Raw genomic sequence first — 21,189 nt, 5'->3', positions numbered from 1 at the left:
AAAAAAAAAAAAAAAAAAAAAAAAAAGAATTGTGTCCTTCATTTTTCCGCAGCAGCTTCAGCCTTAGGTTTTCGTTTCATGATGACACAGTGGCAATATCGTTAACCTCTACTTCTGCCTGACTTGTAATTTGGCATACTTCATTAAGATAATAGACGTTTGTTGTGAGTCTGCTCTGGACCAGGCGTAGGGAAGGCAAAGTTGAATAAGTAAGTCACGGAGAAGACAGATATATAAAGAGTAATTAGAATACATGATAAGTGTTTTTTTTTTAAAGTGTGAATTAGTGGTATGGGGTTATGGAGAAAGGGAAAGGGTTCAAGAGGAGATAATGTTTGAGCAGGAATTCCCTGGTTTAGGGAAGCAGAGATAAGATAAGGGGGAGGGGAATGAGGAAGCAGGACAGAAAGAAGACAGGCAGGAGGAGGAGAAAGACACATTCAAGCAAAGGCAACTGCATTGCAAGTCAAGGAGTCAGAGGACATACACACCTGATTTGCGCAAGACATTGGTAAAGGCGAAAAGAATCAAAGAAACAAAGACATTTGGAGTCGAGGTATGGACGCTAAGCTCTTGTTTCATCTTTCAGAAACTATTGAATGACAAGAAGATCCATGGAACAAGCATAGCCTCCTCTGAAATCAAAGATCAAAGCAGTCAAGAACCATTAAAAGAGGAAGAATATAAAAAGCTACGAGATATTCTACAGCAGAGGGACAATGAAATCAGTATCCTTTCTGAAGTGATTAGAAAGTCTTCTGCTTCTGGCTTGAAGCGGGGAACACTTAGCTGTCTTCCCCTAACCACACACCCCAGCTCCCCACCCAGATTCCAGCTCACATTGCTTCTTTCCATTTAGAAGTAAAATATCCCTTCGGCAAACACGTGGTAGGAGCTAGTCAAAACCAGAGTTGCTATAAAAGAAAAAAAAGTACTTTGTTTTTAGCCAGATATAGCTACTATTATGGGAGATATTTCAGTTTATTGAAAAGCATGGGCTTTCTTACACCGTGTCTCAACATTAAATTTCTTTTAGTATATTTTTTGACTACTCCACAGTGCTCTTTCTGTTTTAGTCCTGAGCCAGTAAAGTTAGCTGGTTATCTTTAGCTAGCTGACCAGACACTGGGCTGACCACAGCCTCATTATGGCCCAGAATTTGTGGCTGGTGTGTGGGTGAAACTCAAATGATGGCTGAGAAATGGCAAATGGTATTTAGCTTATGAAGAGCAGAGATTGATTTAAATGTAACTTTTTATTTAAAAGCCAGATCTATTGCTTTGAGTTCCACTTACAAATGTGTAGATGAGTGTTGAGGATAGATGTCTTACGGCTCTAGGAGACAGCACATATTGGGTCCTGAAAATGGTTAGCAGCCCACGAAAGGGGCTTACAGACCAGGTGATTACTGCTAAATACAGACCAGGTGATTACTGCTAAATAGCCCCTATTGGGCGGTTAGACCTCAGGTCTCCCTAGCATTTCTTCACTATTGTTTCTTATTTTATCTTTCAAGCTTCTTGCAAAAGACTTGACATTTTCATTACATTTGCAGGCTTTACACATGCACAAGCAATGATTTTAGTCAGTTCTTTATGAGCAAATATTTTTGTTCCTTTCTTAAAAATTACAAAAAGGCATTTCAGCTTTAGCTATTGTGCAAAATTCCTAAAAATAGCCTACATGAAGGAAATCCAGTAATAAAGAGGTAAAACCAAACCAAATGTGAGATAGGCATTCTGCCTGATTAACTTCAGTCTCTAATTTTAGTTGAGTATTAGCAGACCCTGTATGTCTGATTCAAGTGAGTTTGAGCTGCTTTATTATCTGGCCAGTAACAGTAGATTCGACTGTGCATTACACTCCCACACAAGCCCCTGTCTCTGAGCACTGCCCACAATGTTGTCACCCTTGAATTCCTTATTCTCTCTCCTACCCTATCCATCTCCAGAGATGGTCCCAGCCTAGACCTCAGTCCTGGCCCCAGCCCCAGTCTGAGCTCTGCTTCTTTTCCTGGCCTTGATCCTAGTTTAGGATCATCTCCCCTAAATACTCCTACCAACTCCTTAATCCCCTTCTGGGCTTATGAATGTCTGTGTGTATGGAAGGAATGAAATGAGATATGACAGAGAGGGAACAGTCTAGGCTTGTTCATATATGTTTATTTTGAAAAGGGAGTGAGAGAGAGACATACGTCATTCTTCACTGGTAAATCCAGGTACCGCTGTCCATGTGGGGCTGCACTGGATTCTTTACTGACTGTGAACAGCTCCAGCAGGGTCCCCGCCTTCTGAGACGCATATTTGCAAGTGAGGGTGTGTGGGAGGCATGGTGAAAAGAGCACTAAACTTGAAGTTCACACCCAGGTTGACGTCCTAGCTCCTCACCCGTTATCTATGTAACTACCCGGTGAAGCTGGTTCTCGCCAGCGTCACAGTGCCAAGCAAAGTCGGTAAGCTGCCTTATGGCAAGTGCTCTGAGCACTGTAGAGTGTTATGTCTTGGAAGATAGGACCCCACAGACAATGGGCAGACTCAGAAGAAGGAAAAAGAGCATCTAAGATGTACTCGTCACAAAGCTTACATTTATCAAGGGCTAATGACCAAGAAAGTCTCCTGAAATTTCATAGTATCTCACAGTCAGGTTGGAGAATATTTTCATATCTTTTTTGGTAGAACCAAGAAGGCCAGGACAGTGATAGGAGAAGTGAGAAAGATACGGCTTAGAATAGGAGAAAAAGTGATAATACTTGAGCTCAAGAAAAGATAGTACTGCAAACAAAATGAGTGAGCAGCATGGAATGTTCTTGGAAAGGGAGGGAAAATCGTGTCATTTCAGTGACATTATCAGTCTGAATAAAGTTCAGACATCCCTTCACAAAACACATAACAAGGTGACACTTAGTCCCCAGCCCTGCACTTGGCATGAGTGAAGGCCCAAGTAAAACGGGAGTGGAAAGGGGGGCAAGACAAAGGAAAGGTGAGAGGAAGGGAGGCAGCAGAGAAGCTGCATCTCTACTGTGGCCTTTATGAATGTAAATCAGATGAAGACCGTCGAGGGACTGCCCATTATACGTAGAGCAACATTCACACTCCCTCCTCCGGATTAGGCGGCCACACGTGGTCTTGCCCCTGCCCAGCCCCTGGCTTCGTGTCTTCCTCCCCCACCCTGTACGTGTTAGGCTGCAGTCACAGCGGCTTTCCTGTCGTTCTGCTAACACCCGGTTTCTTGGCCTCAGCACTGCTGCCACTGGGGCTGTCCTGGGCAGTGGAGGATGTTGAGTGGCATCTCTGGCTTCTACCCACTGGACACGAGTAGCAGCACCTACCCCCCACTCCAGAAGTACAACCCAAAATATCTCTAGACATGGCCAAGTGTCCCGTGGGTGGTGAAATAGCCCCTGCTTGGGAACCACCGCCCAGCTCATTTCTCCTTAGGGTTTCAGCACTCGCCACTTCCTCTGCTTAGATGCCCTCCCTCTGTCTGGTTCTTGTTGTCATTCAGATCTCAGCTTAAATGTCACTTTTTAAAAAGCCTTTCTTGAGGCTTGAACCTTTCTTGAGCACCCAGTGGAGAGTGGCCACTCAGTCACTCTTGACTTTTTAAAAATAAGCATTCTGGCACTTTTACCCTCTAATGTCATGTGTGTGTGTGTGTGTGTGTGTGTGTGTGTGTGTGTGAGAGAGAGAGAGAGAGAGAGAGAGAGAGAGAGAGAGAGAGATCTTTCTCCAGTAGGACATCTGCTTCATGAGAGCAAGAAACCAGTCTGCCTTTTCATCTTTCTATCTCTGTGCCTAGAATACTGTACTGCCTAGCACACGGTATAAGCTCCAATGAGTATCGTTGACTGAGTGAAGGAAAGGACGTTGCCATGGCCGTGCATGAAACAGTGAAAGTGTATGATGGTCTTGCTAATCATTCCCACACAGCGGAGTAGGGGAGCTGGACAGAACCAATGCCTAGATACCACAGAAGTTGTGAACACCTTTGGTAAATACAAGCTTTTTTGAGGCCCAGAATGGAGGCCATGTCAGGGCATGTGAGAGAAAAACTGATAGTGCTTCCAGAAATCACCAAAAAGTTGAGGTCAAAGCTGAGGCAGAGGATGGAAGTCAAGTGCATTCCATGTTACCTGCGCAAGGACTAATGTACCTGGATGCCCCCCCTCCACTCCTTTCTATGTAGCCGTCTTCCCTCCCACGCCACCTTTGTGTTTCCTCAGACTCCTGTTTTAATGAAGCCATCTCTAGGGCTGGTGAAAGCCTTGAATTCATCTCACTGCACATTAAAGTCCTATTTACTCACAGGTAGAGACATAGCTCCACTGTCTACTGCTACCTGGTGTTCATTTTCCTTTTTATAAACCCTTTCATAAAAGTTTTAAGTCCGAATTAGTTTAAACTCAGGAGATTTTAAAGACCTTTGGGTTTGCTAATTTTTCATATAATGGTAATGGTGCCGTATTGAAAGCCCGGCAGCCTCCCAAAATGATCCATCACTGTATCAAGGACCTCAGGAAGGTGAAGTCTTTCTTTAGTCCATCTTTACTGCATGACAAATAGCAAATATTATTGGGAATATTAATCTCATTTGAAAATGAGTGTTTTGATCATTATAATCTAGCATGAATCACTAAATCCTTAAGTCAAGCTTTAGATATTTTGGTAACTATGTTAAAGAAGGAAAAGAAGAAAGCTCAGGATGCTCTCCACTTCTCCAGCATGGACAGAAGTGAACTGAGACACTCCCAGAGCTCCCCCTTCCCACCTGGGAACCCGGAAGGTCCAAGGATGTTGCCACCCTCAGCTCCCCCTCAGGCCCCGGACTCCAGCACTTCTCAGTACAGATCCAGTTTGCTCCATGGAAAAACAGGTCAGTTATATTTATTTATATACATAAACTATATAACTGTAAATAGAAAACATAGGCTGTCAAATTGTATATCCATATAAAAAGTAAACAAACATGTAAATGATTATTTTATTATTATATTCATCGTAAATCTTATCCTTTTTAATATTACATTTCTTGAAGTTTTGAAGTTGTAGTAGAAGCAGCTGCAGCAGCAATAACACAAAACCCCAAGTAAAGTATATCCATCCTAAAAAAAATATCCATTCTCCATAGTGGAACGCAGTGTAGCATCCTTTAGCTTTAAATGTGCAAGGACAAAGGCTCTCACAATTTATTTGTTAGAATTAATTTTTTATAACTAGCAAACCTCTTAAATGCCAGTTTCTAAAGTTGATGACTGAACTGAAAACACAAAGTGTGGGTTGTCACAGAGGCTGAAATAGAGGGTCCAGGACAATAGCAGAAAAGTTAACTCTAGAGAAAGGAACAGAAACATTCCTCCAATAGAGGAGGGAAAGAATGATCATCACTAACGTGATGAAACAGTGTTTATTTCTAAATCTAAATGAGCTACTGCAGCAAAATAATTTTAAAATAAGATCACAATCTGCCTTAAAGGACAATAAATACACACAATTTTGTCAGGTAATAGGATTGACAGGGTCGGACTAATACTGAGGCACCTTCCCCAAGTGTAGCCTTTGATAAGTGTGTCGGTACTGGCACAAGAGCAACCACAGAGCCATGCTAGAAGCCCAGATTGGTTTGTGTATGTTACTCTTTCTATTAGACCAGCAGAATATGATGTATAGTTATGTGACGAATGCCTTTCTCCTGAAGACACTGAGGAATCTGAAGTATGGAATGTACTAGAACAAAGGGGTGAAGAGCTTCCCTTTTGGCAACATAGGTTGAAATTTTCCATGTAAACATTTGTTGGGATGGACAACCTGACGTGTGTGGTTTTCTAAAGGCTCTAGCTTGGGAATAGTTAAAGAGTATGGTGTTCATTAAGAATGACACTGTTTAGTTAATAAAGACAAGACTTAGAAGCCTGGAAGTGTATTTTGTGATGTTATATTCCTTTATCTCTTAATTCCAAATCTCCTTGCTGTGAATATTTCTTTAGCAACACAGTAGGATAAATTCAAAATCCCAGGAAACAAAAATGCTATTTTTACCATTGATCATGTTGGCTGTAGACAGGGAAAAGCAATCATTCTTCTCTATGATCATTTTCCATAGAGTATCTCTATACTCTCTTATGGGTAACAGCTGGTTGGAAGAAAAGAGGTCCTCTGCTTTGGTGAATTCATTAGTTCAACCATATTTACCATATGGTTAATATGGTTGAACCATATTAGTTCAATCATATTTTTCATTCCTTTATTCATTCAATATATATTTATTGAGTGCACACTTTGTTCTAGGTACTGTGCCGATTATTATCATATGGCTAGAGCTTTACATAGTTGTTGTATGTACCAGGTAATATTCAAAGTTTGCTACCTGAATGAACTCATCTAATCCTTATTCTATAAGTTCTTGTTTTACCCCCATATTATAGATGAGGATGTGCATGGACCAGCACAGTCCCTGACTTCAGAGCATGTACAGACTAACAGGGAAGAGAGCCTTGAACAATTAATTGCAAAAGTACACCTCTATGTGACTGGGGAGCACACACCAGGGAGGCTCTACCTCAGGTTAAGACCAGGAAGATCCAAAAGGGCCATGAGAGTAGGGGTGTGGCTGGAAGGAACATTGCAAGCAGAAGGAATCACTTCAATAGCTTCCAAGGCCTTTGCGGTGGAAAGGAGCATTTTATGAAGTGGAAAAGGCAGGTGTGGTGGGATCCGGGGAGTGGGAGCCTGGGAAGACAGGTTGAGTGACATGCGTAGAACAGATTGGCAGAGGACACAGGACAGGATGACTCTTTAGGAGGCTGTTGCAGTCCAGTAGTCCCAGCCAGAGGATGGAGATGTTGAGAGAGAGGTGGGAGATAAGAAACACTCCAGGAGGTAGTGTGAGCAAGGCTTGGTGACTAATTGGCTATGGCAGGTAAGGGTGAGGATTGGTCCCCAGGTCTCTGGGTAGCTGGTGAGGCTCTTCACAGAGGTGAGAAATGGTGCCTCCCATGGCCCAGCGACAATTGGCATCATTGGCTGTAGAGAATACAGCAGTGGCATCTCTGCCGAAATGAAACATCACAATCAGTTCCTGTGTTAGAACCGCATGCTCTTGATGGAAGGAACTCTCTTTACTGGCCTTTTCCAAAGACACACACCATTGTGCAGAAATGGCCTCTGATAATCACTGCCCAGCCCCTTGCTGTATGCCAGACCTTTTCTATTTCTATTTTTTCTTGCCCACACCATCTCCCTTCTCATAATTATTCTTCCCATAGTATCTCATAATCTCTCTCCTAACTCATGATTATAGTTAACTTTTTCAGTAACTCTTTTTGTCCCTTGATATTGCTATTGAGACAGACTGTAGTTTTGTTTGGAGGATGAACTAAGTTCACTTGAATAGAAAATCACTGAAAAAATAATGAAAATTGTTTGCAAAGTCCAAGTACAAATGAGGTAAAAGAGTTTTGGAGAAAAGCCTTATAGCTGAAAGGGTTTTTGAGTTGTTTTCACTGTCATTGGATATAGTTCTAGCAATGACTTTAAGTAGGAATAGGCTCACAAATGGGCTGATAATAATCTAACCATTTAGAGGAGGGATTGATGGGGGATTGATTTTATTTTGGCAAAACTACAATTAGAATGAAAATTGCTGCGGGTGAATCAGTGCTGCAAAGCAACAGGTAATGGGATAGTTTGTTGCAGTGTTTAACATCTTAGTAGGTGATTAGGCTTATATTCATGCACTATTTTATATATAAGAGGCTTGTGTAAACTATACCAAACGCAAAAAGTTAATAAGCATGCTGTTTGGATGGAAAGTACTACTGCCTTATGTAGGTGTTGTCAGATTCTATTAACCATCCCTGTCTTAATGCAGAAAGCAAGTAAATTTGACCATCTTCCACTCTGAGACTGTTGTGGAACTGTTTCCTCTTCAGTAACCTTCCCCCTTTTTCTATTCACCCCCACTTTAGGCTAAAAATGACTTCTTTCAAATTTCTTGTGTGAAAAGAAAATGAAACCCAACTCGTGGTTCCCCAGAGAACCCCACCCCCAGTCGTTGCATGAGGTGCCCGCCAAGACAGAGGGAGGTTAGGGGCTTCAGGGCCTTTTGTTGTTTTGGAGGTTAAATGTCTGTTTCAGTTTTACGGGAATAATGACAGGGATTGTTCAATCCCACAGTTTGCAAAGAGTCATTCATACTGTTCTCTTTAAAATAGAAGGAGTATTATAGTTTGGGGTTTTTGTTGTTGCTGTCTTGTTGTGGGTTTTGTTTTGTTTTTTCTGTTTTAGTTCTCTGGCTGCACGTTCCAAATAGTTACCGGGACCATTCAATATTCCAGAAGTCCTTCATGACTCACCACTTCCTTTAACAGTTTGAGATGCTAACGGGACCCACTCCTCACAGGTGACGTCATTGGCATTTAAAAAGTGACCTGAAAGCCACGGCCTGGAGGCTCCAGACTCTTTTCTCTTACTCACTGAGGGAGAATTTGTTGAGTCCTCCATATACGCATGGAGGGGCCCAGGGTACGTGTTGACCGAGGACTGAGGTGAACTGAGAAATGCTCTCTGGCTCTGGGAGCTTAATTTAAATATTGGGGCCTGGTTTAGTACCCAAAGAGCAGAGAATAAAATAACAAGTGCTATAAGCAGGAGCTACAAGACATGCTACTACAGGAATTCAAAAGAGAAGGGAAGAGTCTTAATCAGTAGATCAGGAAAGACATTACAGAGCAAAAGCAACATGGAAGTTAGGCCTCAAAGGATTGATAGAGTTTGGATATTCACAGATGGAGAGAAGAACATTATATAACATTCCAGGTTTAAAGATTAATATGAGCAGAGACTTGAAAACAGGAAAGCAAGGAAAAAATATGTAGAGTTGGCAGGAATATTTGTTTAGCTGGGGTTTGGGAGATTGTTTTAAAAAAAAATATTCGACTGAGTACACTTTAAAGATCTTACTGTCTTTATGCAACCGTTCATGAATCAAGCAGCATCCAATCTAGCAGACAGCAAGGGGCTCTGAGGGGCTGTACAAAATGAAAGACTTTTGAAGGCAGAAGGGAGTGGGAACAAGGAAGTTATACTGGCAAAAGGCAGCTTGGTTATGGCAAGGTCGCTTTCCTTTGGGGCACGTCAGGGGTCTGTCAGGCAGATTGTCTGTCTAGTGCCCACCAGGCGATTCTTGATTGACTGGTTTAAGACTCCATTTCTGGAGGAGCCGAAACTGTAATTAGGTCTCCATTTGGTGATGTGGGGTTTAGCATAAGTGACTCCATTTGGAGCCTGTTGTCTTGTTTTTAACAAGATGTACAGGGAGTCAGAATAAATAGGGTAGAAAAATGATTGAAAAGCTGAAAAATAAAGGAATTATATAATCTAATCACTATTTTTAGCACTGTTTTTATGACAAAATGTATCCTGCTGCTTGCGACGCCAAGAACACAGCCCTATCACTCTGCCAGCAGGGGAATAGAGGTCTTCTCTCTCTTTGTCTGTCTTTCTACCTCTCCCTCTCTCACACACACAAGCACACATGCACACACATGCAGAGTCTTGCACAGACTTTGGCAATAAAACATTATTCTTTAATCAATTATATATTTATTTACTGTCTAGAACATGTGTAGTGCTGTGCTATTCGAGATGATGTGTAGAGTATGAGACGTTCTATTACAGAGCTTGTGGAAAGCATGAAGGACTATCCTTAGCTGCAGGAGCAGTGGCTCCTAATTAATTCATTAAATACATGTTCTTTGAATTTAAGCAATGAACCAGGCAGTGCTAGGTGCTGGAGATTAGAAGGTGAATGAGACGCAGTGCCTGTTAGAGGGTTTACAGTCTAGAAGAGGGCTTATGGTGAATATGCGTATATGGTGCCATGGGACGTGGAAGAGGAAGGTCAACTCTTCCTGGGCAGGTTTAGGAAACAGGTACGGAAGAGGTGGGCCTTGAACAAAATCTTCACAGAATAATCACATTTACGTCTGGCAGAATGAATAGAGGAGGGAAGAAAGGTCAGAGCACTGAGGACTAGGAAACTTCTCAAGCAGATGCATAGAGGTGTGGAACACACGGTGTGTTTGTGACATTGCAAGCATTTAATTTGGGTGGATTTTAGGATTTGTGTGGATGGAATGGTATCTAGCAAGAAATAAAGCTGAAGAGGGACCAGCTCATGAGAAGCTTAAAAGACTTGCTTCCGAATTTAGAACTTTATTTTGTTGGCAGTGGGGAGCCATTACAGCTTTTTAGTATGAGAGTAATGTGGCCAGATTTCTGTTAAAGAAAGATCATTGATAGCGATGTGCTGAGTAAACTGGAAACTGGCGGGAAAGTGGATAGGATGTTCTAGTAGCCATCGAGGTAGGAAATTAAAAGGGCCAGAATCAAACCAGACACAGTAGGGACTGAAGGGATGAGAAAAGTGTTTGCAGTACATAAGGAGAACTGACTTGTGACTGATCAGAATGAGGTTGAGATGAAAGGTCTAGGATTTCTCCCAGGTTTCTGAGCAGATATGGTGCCATTTACCAAGCCAGTGAATACATGAAGAGAAGCAGGCTTGGAGGGAGAGTCTGTCAAATTATGGATATGTTGAGAATGAGTATGAGGTGGAAGTGTCTAAGCCAGCACATACACAGCTTTAGTGCTCAAGGGGAGGGGTTAATTAGAGAGATGGATCTGTCATGGACTTGTAGCCATGAAAGTGGACAGGGTCGTCCAATGAGACGGGTAGCAAAGGACCAAAAGCAGAACACTTAGGAGCCCCAATATGGATGGTGTAGGCTGAGGCAGAAGAACCAGCAAGGGAGAACTTGAAAGGCAAGACAGTCAGGAGAGAGGGAGACCCCAGAAGCCAGGCTAGAGACTGAGTTCCAAGGAGGTGGATGTGGTTGACTGTATTGGATGTTACAGAGTGGTCCAGTAAGATGAGAACTACAGAGTCCACTGGGTTGGATGGGAAGTGATCAGTGACCTTTGCCAAAGCAATTTCAAAGATTGCGAGAACAGAAAGCTCACTGTACCAGATTGAATCAGAGTAGGAAGTGAGGAAGTGAGATGGAAGTGGTCACACAGGTCACTGGGGGTTAAGGAATTTTGAGGCTGGGGTTGTTAAGTGGAGTTTCTTTGTGGGCGTTGAAGTCATTCCGGGTATTGGCAGGAAATGGGGAGGAAAGGAATACTGTGAGCCAGGAGCCCAAGTCAGCTTGGGTTAGCTGCCTGGTGTGTTCACTGTTGGATCTATCTACCTATCTATCTGTCTGTCTATCTCTCTATACGTACATATATACATACCAAGTAGCCTTAAGTTACAGCGTCACAGAGAGTGGGTAGCAGAACCAAATGGCACAGATCTCAAAGGAGAAAAAGGTTTGACTTTGGTGTTTAAAAAAAAAAAAAAAAAAAAAAGTGATTTTGAAATGGTATCGAGGAGCCAGAAGGCCAGCACTCAGCACTGTCTCTGGCCCTTCTGGTACTTACATTACAGGAGGATGAACGTCCTCCACTTGAGAGGGCTCCAGAGCAGGCAGTATCCTTGAGGGAAGAGTCAGATTTCAGTGATTAGAAAGAGCTGAAGGGGGTGTTTCATGAAGATGTCGAGCATGTGAGAGAGCTTAATCAACAGTGGGGTGTGGGGTCCAGAGAGCAGCCTAGGACAGGTTCTCTGGGAGGCCAGTAGTGGCAGGAGGGATGGGTGGGATGAGCAGAGGTAGAGCAAGGAAGCTGTTACCACATATGAGGTAACAGCTGCTCAGAGGGGCTTGCATCTTATGGGTGGCCGAAGATGACAGGGATACAAGTCGTGGTAAGATTGATTATCCTTGAGGCTACAGGCCTGATAAATGTAGCAGCTTCATCTCTTATTGGTTTTTAAATGATATGCTTCTGAGAATTCCCTTTTAAATGAACTCTCCCTGGATGATGTGTTGGAATGGGGGTGGGGAGAAAGATTAGCTGGCTTCTAGAATGTTCCACTCCCAGTGAAACCCCAGCCCCTGTGGAGGTTAGGACAAGGATACAGCATGGCAAAGCTTGGGAAGGAGCTGAAAATTGTCTCTCAGGTACAGTTTTCCCCACCTTGTGGCAAAGCAGTAGGTATGGCCACATATGCTCATCTCTTGATGGAGTCCTGCTTGGTTGCAACAGCACCTGCTCTCCTAGGGATGGGAACACCGCCCTGGGGGCTGTTCTTGCATCAGTGGTAGTGGTTGTATGCTTTTGTAGATATGGGTCATTTCTAAGTCAGATATTTATAAATTTGGTGTTGTATTTCCTGAATTGTAAGCTGCTAAATATGTCTTCACTGTTCAGAGGCCTCCTCAGAGCCCCCTCTGGAGGTAACACAGAGACACTAAAGCAAGAGAAATAGAATTGAATCAAGGAGCCTCTTTTTCTCCTATGTTTGACTTGGGTCAGTCACAGATGAGAATCCTTATGTGACAGTTTTAACTCTGTTACTTCCCTGTGGCCATAGTATAATCAGACTTCATCTTGCAATGAGAGACGATAATTGCACTGAGCTATAGTATTTGCCTTCACCCTGGAGCTCGCGAATTCCATCAGCACTCCCTTTTTCAAAACTGATTTTCTGGGATTTATACCAACAAAGATAAAAATGGTTTCTGTCAGTGTGTTTGGTAGGGAATGTATTTTGGAAACATGATAGATGAACCCTGACTTTATTTGGAGCATAAGACATGATCTTTATAAAACATCTATCAGTTGCTCCTACAGCCCAAGCCAGAATTTACCACTCTGCTCCTACGACAGTTAGGTTTAGCTGGTTTTCATGTTTATGATTATGTTATTAATATTTACCGCAGTCAGTATATACATTCAGTGGGGAGTAGGTGTGACTGAAAAGGCCACCATAGAAACAATAAGACTTTCTGCACTGTGCACATGTGAAGTTTGTCTTTTGACTAGAACCCCAGTCATTGTTTGAGAAGCCCTTTGTCGCCTGTTTCTCTGCCTCTTAACCTCCCTCAGCCAGAAAGCTTTGCTCTGAAATAGCGCTTCCCCCTATCTCGCTGCATTTCAGGCTGATTGGTCTCTTCATCCTCTAATTATGCTACATTCGTTAATGCTGTGCTTCCATGAATCTGTTAAGTTCTTTGCATTTGCTTTTGTACTTCATTTTGGTGAACAGAGATTTCCTGGGAATCCTATAACCATCTCTTTCCTGAACTTCTTGAGCGGCATAAAGTTGTGTTGTGTTGAGCACCTTCTATAAACAATAGAAGAGGGATGTGTACCCTCTGGCAGGGACAATAAAAGTAAAATAGAGGACAATCAGTTAAATTTGAATTTTAGATAAACAACAGATTTTGTTTTCTGTATGAGTAGGTCCCATTCAGTATTTGGGACATACTTATACTAAAAGTTATTCATTATTGATCTGAATTCAAATTTAACTGGGAAATCCTATATTTTATCTGACAACGCTTCTCCTGGCCCTTTTCTTTGTGATGTTTCCTTGGCATAGGGAATCATAGGTAGCCTTTAAGGAACTGCTCCAGGAGAGGAACAGGGAGGTCTCTGTGGGCTCGTTAGCACACAGGACACTGCAGCTTTCTGTACTTTGTCCCTCATCTGTTTCCTCCAAGGCTGGTGGAAGTCCAGGTTTCTGAACCTAGGAGGAGGACAGAGGTGCTATAGTACATAGTATTCCTCAAACTTTTGCCTTGAATTCCCATCAGCATCTCACTGGATGCTTGTGCTCGTAGAACACTGTTTGCAGTCTTTTGCTACTTGTCGAGTTCACCTGGTACTAGTATATCCAGCTACTTATTCTTCAGATCAGTTGTCAGTGCCCAGGACTGGCTTAGACCACGGCAAAATATCATGGCACCATGGCCATATCTTGTTGTGAGTGTGTTCCTAGAGCCCAGCCATTTTTATGTGGTTATTTTCAGAAATATGTTTTATAACCAATACTTTGATTAATAATGTGGCCTATTCCTTTGGAAGTTTTTCAGATGCCCAGAAATACCCCGAGCCTGGTTTCCTCAAGATGACAAACCAAAACAGAACTATTATGTATGCAACTTTCTTCCACTGAAATACCCTCCACACTCACTTCACCAGCCTTACAATCGGGAGAGCCTATGGATGTTTATGAACTTCTCAAGGCATCCAGACTTAGAAGCTTCCAGAACCCAGTTCTGTGCATAATGTCATATGCCTTTGCCAAGTTGACAGATATAACAAAGAGATAATAACATTTAACACTGTAGTTTTCCCATCTTCACTGCATGATGAAAATCAACTCAAGGTTACCCTGAGTTTTTAGATGATAGGGTTTCCCTCTCCAGCTGTGCCACTGAGATGTGTTTACAGATCTCTGTTTAGTAGTTTAATTTCTCTAGAAGCTCAACACTTACCATTTGGATGGTTTGAGTGACATTTTGCAGCATGTGAGTGACTTCACCCACAAGGGTTTAATGGGTTCAGACAGTGGTTCTTCCAAGAAGTGCCATGTAGTCACTGGCTCACCCTTCAGGCCTCATTACCAAACAGTGGTCTAATTGAGGTGTGAACACCACCTGGGCTTTGAATGTATTCATGCTATCTTTTTCTTTCAGTAGAAATTTATATTACTGATCACAAGGTAATGCCTGGCATATTCTTTTTACAGGACTATAATACAGAACTTCATAGTTCAAGCCCTATGTTGCTTAATCATCCTCCTATAGTACAGTAAAACTCTCAGTGAGATATGTAACCTCAGTATTTTACAACCCACTGATAATGACATGAGAAAGAGAAATTGAGTTTTTTTAACCATTAGTCTGCAATGCTCATCACTTAACTCAGATGATGCACAGTGACTCTAAATCACTTCCATCAATCCCAGCTGTACAAATATACGTGTGTACACATACTTTCATACACGCACACAACAGACATTCACACATAACACACAGCACACTTACACACTACACACATGCACGCACACTGACTCTCATCTTTTGGGCTTTTCTAGTATATCCTGTTCTAGTCCTCTTAGTCTGCACTAAATTAAAGAAATGTCCTGCCGTACTTGCTGGTCCAGAACTATCTAAATGGTTGATTTACTGACTCATAGGTTAAATTTCCATTTTTTTCCATTCCATTAAGTCTAGCAGCTACTGGGTTTCTATCCTCTAGCATTTCTCTTGCCCTTTATGATCTCAATGAATTCCTTTGACCCACTTTATTCTGTAAACACAAGCAGGATCGGAACGGCATTTTGTATGTATGAGATAATGGAAAAGTGATGTTCTGCCTAATACGGGGGGGTTTTTGTTGATTTTTCTCACCAAGGCCCAAGATGGCTTTTTGATAGTGTCCTCCAGGGAGACAGACTATTGTGCTCTCCGAACTCATCAGGGTCTTTTAAATGGATTATGTTAGCTCGGATATACAATAGATAGGCTCTTTTTAAAAGAAAAATGTAAGCAGAAGTAAAAACTTAATTGGTTATCATTTTCATTTCATAACGTCATTGCTCATTACCCCTTCCATTTTAATTCCATATGTTGTGTGAAAGAATCGATTCTTGCCATTAGCAAACAGGACCCATAGAACTTCATCATCTGTGGACTCGTTGCTTTGGTATTCAAAGTACCATTTTTGTGAAATAGTTTTGTTTGACAGAAGATTGACCCTGGGGTTTAAAACCCCATTTTTCACCAAGTGCAGGCAAGTGATGGGGCAGTAGACGGTGTCTAACGCATCCAGGGGGAGGAACTCTCTTCAGTCCATGTCCTTCACTGTCCCTCACCGATCTGCCAAAGGTTAAGATGGAAGCTGCCCTGCCGCATCTGTATTCTCAACATGACTCTCTCCTTTGCATCCTTTCCTGATCCCTAACAGTAAAGGCCTCTGGTGGGGGTTAGGGATGCTCTGCCCAACATAGCCTTCTCCCCTAAGCTTGAAATTGCCTCAGTTTCAGTTTCATTTGGCCAAATGAAGGAACAACCTTAAAAAGGTTAAGCTAGAGACACCCATTATTCTACTTCAGTGCATTTCATTTGGTCAACTCTTTACTTAGCTAAGATAAACACAGGTACTCTGAGGAAATGACACATGTGAGTGGGGCACCACAGTGATGGAGGCCTGTTTTCTAGAAGCCTGAAGAGCAGGCCAAAGGGAGGACAGGACACAGGCAGGGCGCATGGAGAATGAAGTGTGCTGCTTGGAAATGCCGCTCTGACCTTCCTGTCCTCTCAGGGCTCACTCCACATGAGGTACAGCTGTCATTTCACTGAAGTTAATTCCTGGGGTTACAGAGGTCAGGGAAAAGCAGGAAAGGGGTCGGCGAAGCAGCCACAGTCAGCTGGTCTCCTGGTAACTGATGCTGAAATCTGGAGAGTTTATTATCAAGAAAGACCCGACATTTGTTGCGTACAGACTGTAGAAGGATTTTGTAAGATTATTCTATGTCATGTGTGGCCACACATCCATATGGCTTAGCAAGAATGATGGCATAAAACTTTTAATTTTACAAGTAATACTCATACATATTTTCCTTTAAAAAAATTAAAACCTTACAAATAACACTGTTTCCTTTTGACAGCTCACACCAATCTCCCAATCCCCACCTCCCCAGTTAAAACTATATGTATGTTTACTTTACTTTTTCTTTAAATACATACATATATACTCACACATATGTATATGTATGTATATTTATATATAAATAACATAATTCAAAATATATAAATAATATAATATATAATATAGATGATATTATTTATATAGTTATTTAACATATAAATCCATATTTTTATATAATAAATCCATAGAGGGCTTCCCTGGTGGCGCAGTGGTAGAGAGTCTGCCTGCCGATGCAGGGGACACGAGTTCGTGCCCCAGTCCGGGAAGGTCCCACATGCCGCGGAGTGGCTGGGCCCGTGAGCCGTGGCCCTGAGCCTGTGCGTCTGGAGCCTGTGCTCTGCAACGGGAGAGGCCACAACAGTGAGAGGCCCGCGCACCGCAAAAATAAATAAATAAATAAATAAATAAATTCATAGAAAATGTATAGCATTATTTAATTTGAATATATTTGTATATTTCTCCTTAAATTCATTCATTCACTATTCAACAGATGTTAAGTGCGTACTCTGTACTGGAACTGTTCTAGGTGCTGGCAATTGAACTCTGAATAAAACAAAGATCTTTGCCCTCATGAAAGTTACGTTGTAGTAAATGCTATCATTCTGAAACGTCTTTTTTCACTCAATAATATGTCTTGGAGGTTTATCCACTTTCATACATAGATCCACTTCAGTATTTTACATGACGCGTAAATGTGGTTATGTCACAGGTGATTTAGACATTCCCATACTGATGGAATTTAGTGTCATGAAATTTTGACCTAGCAGTCTGGTGTGCTGGATATTTCTTTACAGTTGGCTGACAGTGCAGAGGGCCCCCTTGCAGCTTTTGCTTCCACTGCTGTGGTGCGAGAGATGAAGTTATCTCTATCTCCTACCTCACTCTGTGATGATTTTGTCAGGTGTGTTCTGGTCTGTCAGGCCAGAGTACAATACAAGAGAAGCATTTGAGAGAGCTGGTAAGGAAAAACTTCTTTTCTTACTTAGGATAATGCATCAAAGCTTTAATGGTAAGAATCAAAATCAGAATGGTGACCAGGAGAGTAGAAATGGAAGGGAATCATGGGCAGGGAACTTATGAAGGGATGGCAAGTGGGAGAGAGCTGGGAGGAATACAGCCCAGACCACAACAGCAGGTGACACAATCGCACCAAAGGAGAGGAGAGGGGGCCAGTTTTATCTGCATCCAGATCAAACATTGGAAGAAGGTCTATTTTGGTGTTAATCTCCTATTTTTCATCTTCCAGTATGGTTCCTATTCATGACATCACCTAGTTTTCTTTTTAAATCCTCCTGAACTATGAAAGCCTGCATTCCTGTTTCTAGACATTTGGGTTTGATAAAGATGTGGGAAAGCCCTTTTGTCTGAACAAACAGAATGAGGCTTACAAGAAGAGTCTCAAATATAGAATGAAATCCCATCCTCGTAATTGAAATATTTCCTTTACCTCATTCTGATCCACGTGAATTTAATGTGCATTACATGTAGAAGTTTTTTTCATACAGTTTAATCAGGTTTTGATGTTCAAGTTAGTATTATGTTATTTTCCATTTGTCCATCCATCCATTTAACCTGAAAATGATTAAACCAAGTAGTAGAGGACATCATCTCCAGAAAAAAAAATATCTTGAGTTTGAATTATTATTTTTGGAAACTTCATCCAAGTAGTTTCATTAAATGAGGTAATTTAATGTGTTTCATTGCATCTTGTTTTTCTACATGAATATTTCTGTGTGAATATATATGGCCTCTCTATGTGTTGATTAGCAAGGAAAATATTGGGGAACTTCATTGAAACTTGAATAATTTCATTTCTTTGTATTTCAGGGTTAGTCTAAGGGATGCAAACATTAAATCTTATACATTTTGTGTTTATGTATATATGTAATTAATAGATATTTAGAGAATACACTTGCCTTCTTTTTCCACTGTGTGCCCTACGTGAAAGAGGTTTTTCTGTCTCTTTCAATCTCTTGCGTCGTTCTCTCTGCTTAAATGCTAATGCCTAAATGAAGATGCCAGTGTACAGGTGGAACCAGGAAGGTGAAGGACAGGGATTTGCTCCTCATTTGAGCATTTTAACTTCCCAAAGGAAAGAGAAGAACAACAACAAAACTTTTTTTAATATTTATTTATTTATTTGGCTGCGCCGGCTCTTTCGTTGCGGCACCCGGGGTCCTTGTTGCCGCATGCGGGATCTTTTAGTTGCGGCATGCAGGCGCTTAGTTGTGGCATGCGGGATCTAGTTCCCTGACCAGGAATCCAACCCATGCCCCCTGCATTGGGAGAGTGGAGTCTTAACCACTGAACCACCAGGGAAGTCCCAACAAAATTTTTTAGAAAGAAAAAGAACCTACCAACATTTTACAAGTTTCACCACTAGATCTATACAGCACTTTCATAAATGTCACTGTTAGGGGAAAATCCAGGTTTTGTGAGGCCTGAAGCTTATGCAATTTGAGGGGGTCCTCTTTAAGGAAAAGAATAAAAAACTATTAATTCAGAAGTAGATATGAAACTGAATATTAATGAAATAATGAGAAAAGAACTTAATCACAGCACATTACAAATTTTAAAAAGCTAACAAATAACAAAATCCAGAAAAATACAGTATTTCAATTAGCTAACTGCTTGACACACCTCTATGATACTTTTTCTCTACGTTTTCACTGCATAATCTTTGATCACTATTTCATATGACCATTTGGTAATATTTTCCATAGAGAGAATAGAAAGATTACTCAATTTTTCTTCTAAGCATGGTCAGCTGAAACTTGTTTATCTTATTGGTAGTTTAGAAAAGATTCTTTCAGCTTTTCAACTGGTCACTGTTAATGTCGTGTAAATTATTAGAACTGTTGTCAAATTTGTGAAAACTCCATCATGTTTCCTTTTACGTAAGCTATCAGAATTGGAGGAATTTTTCCACCTCCACAGACTCGTCTCTGTGTTCATACATTCAAACCTTGTTTCTATTCCAATACCAAAATCTAGCCCTGGGTACCACAGGGCATGTTCATATCATGGCATAACCTCAGACCTGTACCTTCCTGCCACAATGCCGGGTGAGACGGCAGTGAGTGGAAAATGCATCGCAGGAGGCTATTCTGACACTAGGACCACTAGCAATAACTTAAGCATAAACAGCAGCAACTAAAAGCCATGCAACTATGTTATGCTAAAACCAGATTAAATGTTCTCCTTAGTCAGCTCCTAAAGCACCAGTGGTCACTCCAGCACCCCACACTTCTAGACTAGATGGGAAGTGGAATGGAGGGGAAATCCGAGTGGAACATCCAGGGGTCTTGACTGATTGTGATTAAAATATCTTACTTTTGAAAATTTTACAATACCTCATGACCATGTCCCTGTACTACTAAGACCCACTCAGGGGCTCATGCAAGAGGGGCTCTAAAAATGGAGCCTCATTAGTTTCATGGTAATGATGCCCCAACGTACTGTGGATGACGGTGAGTAGAGATCGACAGTGAAGAAGTCAGCAGCCTGCCAGTGTCTGCTACTTGCGTGACGTGAGCAGGTGCAGGCACATGGGAGTCTGCAGGGAGGAAGAGGAGGAAGCCTGATGCATATGCCACTGACACTGGCGGAAACAAACCTCGCATCAGGGTGACTGACCCCAAAAAGGCAGCCAGATCACTTGCTGTAGGATTTCAAACGTCATGTTAAACTCCAAATGGGAACACCAGCAGGAAGCCAGCCATTACATCATGGAAGAAAGAACATGAGTTCTGGAGTCATGAAGATCTGAACTAGAATCTTCATCCATATGCCTTCAGTAGCTGTGTGACTTTGGGCAAGTTGCTTAACCTCTCTGAGCCTCATTTCTTTTATCTATATAAAATGGAGGATGATACCTACTTCTTTGGGCTGTTGAAGAACGAATTGGGAAACAAAACCAAAAACATATAGATGTGCCTGGCTCACAGGACCGAATTTTAGTGGACGTCCTCCCAGGAGGCAAAGCTACAGGAATGTTTCAGGACAGAAACATTCCTGTAGCTCTTCATAATCAGTCGATTTGTGTGAAGAACGTAGCCTGTGGTTAGAGGTACAAGAAATAGAAGCTAGTTGCTGGCTGCAAGGATCTGCAGGGGCCCAGATGGATGTCAGGGTCCCAGCAAATGTGAACGAAGCCCGGGATGGGCCTGCAGTTCAGCTAGTTGCTGGCTGCAAGGATCTGCAGGGGCCCAGATGGATGTCAGGGTCCCAGCAAATGGGAACGAAGCCCGGGATGGGCCTGCAGCTCAGCAGGGAACTGAAGTACTTGGCAGAGAAGCTGGGGCAAAACGCTTTCTCACAACCTGTGCCTGCATGGAGGGGAGGAAGGGAAAGACGGTGACAGGCAGACACAACGGAGCCTAGGCTCTCCGCCAGGCGCACTAGAACACTGGCAAGTGGTGGCGAGACTCGCCCTAGAGCTCAGTGGCTGAGGCTGCTCGTGTGCAACCTGCCACGGCCAAGACTGGGCACAGGCTGCAGGTGGGAGGCCTCAGACACCCCAGGTCCTGCAGGGCTGGGAAAGAGCGAGGCCGCATCTTCCAGAAAACCTGGAAATGCTCCCTTCTTT

At 42.2% G+C, this 21,189-nt stretch overlaps 1 protein-coding gene across 1 annotated transcript in view; it reads left to right on the top strand.

The window, feature by feature from the left end:
- KIF6 (kinesin family member 6) overlaps positions 1–21,189 on the top strand; it is a 399,602-nt gene that overhangs the window by 204,499 nt on the left and 173,914 nt on the right. The window contains exons 12-13 of the mRNA XM_007458311.1: positions 590–728; positions 4,657–4,872. Coding sequence (XP_007458373.1) covers positions 590–728; positions 4,657–4,872 — 355 coding nt within the window. The remainder of the gene's footprint in view (positions 1–589; positions 729–4,656; positions 4,873–21,189) is intronic.

This window comes from Lipotes vexillifer, unplaced genomic scaffold (assembly GCF_000442215.2).
Source record: "Lipotes vexillifer unplaced genomic scaffold, Lipotes_vexillifer_v1.1 scaffold4, whole genome shotgun sequence".
Classification (NCBI taxonomy): Eukaryota; Metazoa; Chordata; class Mammalia; order Artiodactyla; family Lipotidae; genus Lipotes; species Lipotes vexillifer.
This window is presented reverse-complemented; position numbering and strand designations above follow the sequence as displayed.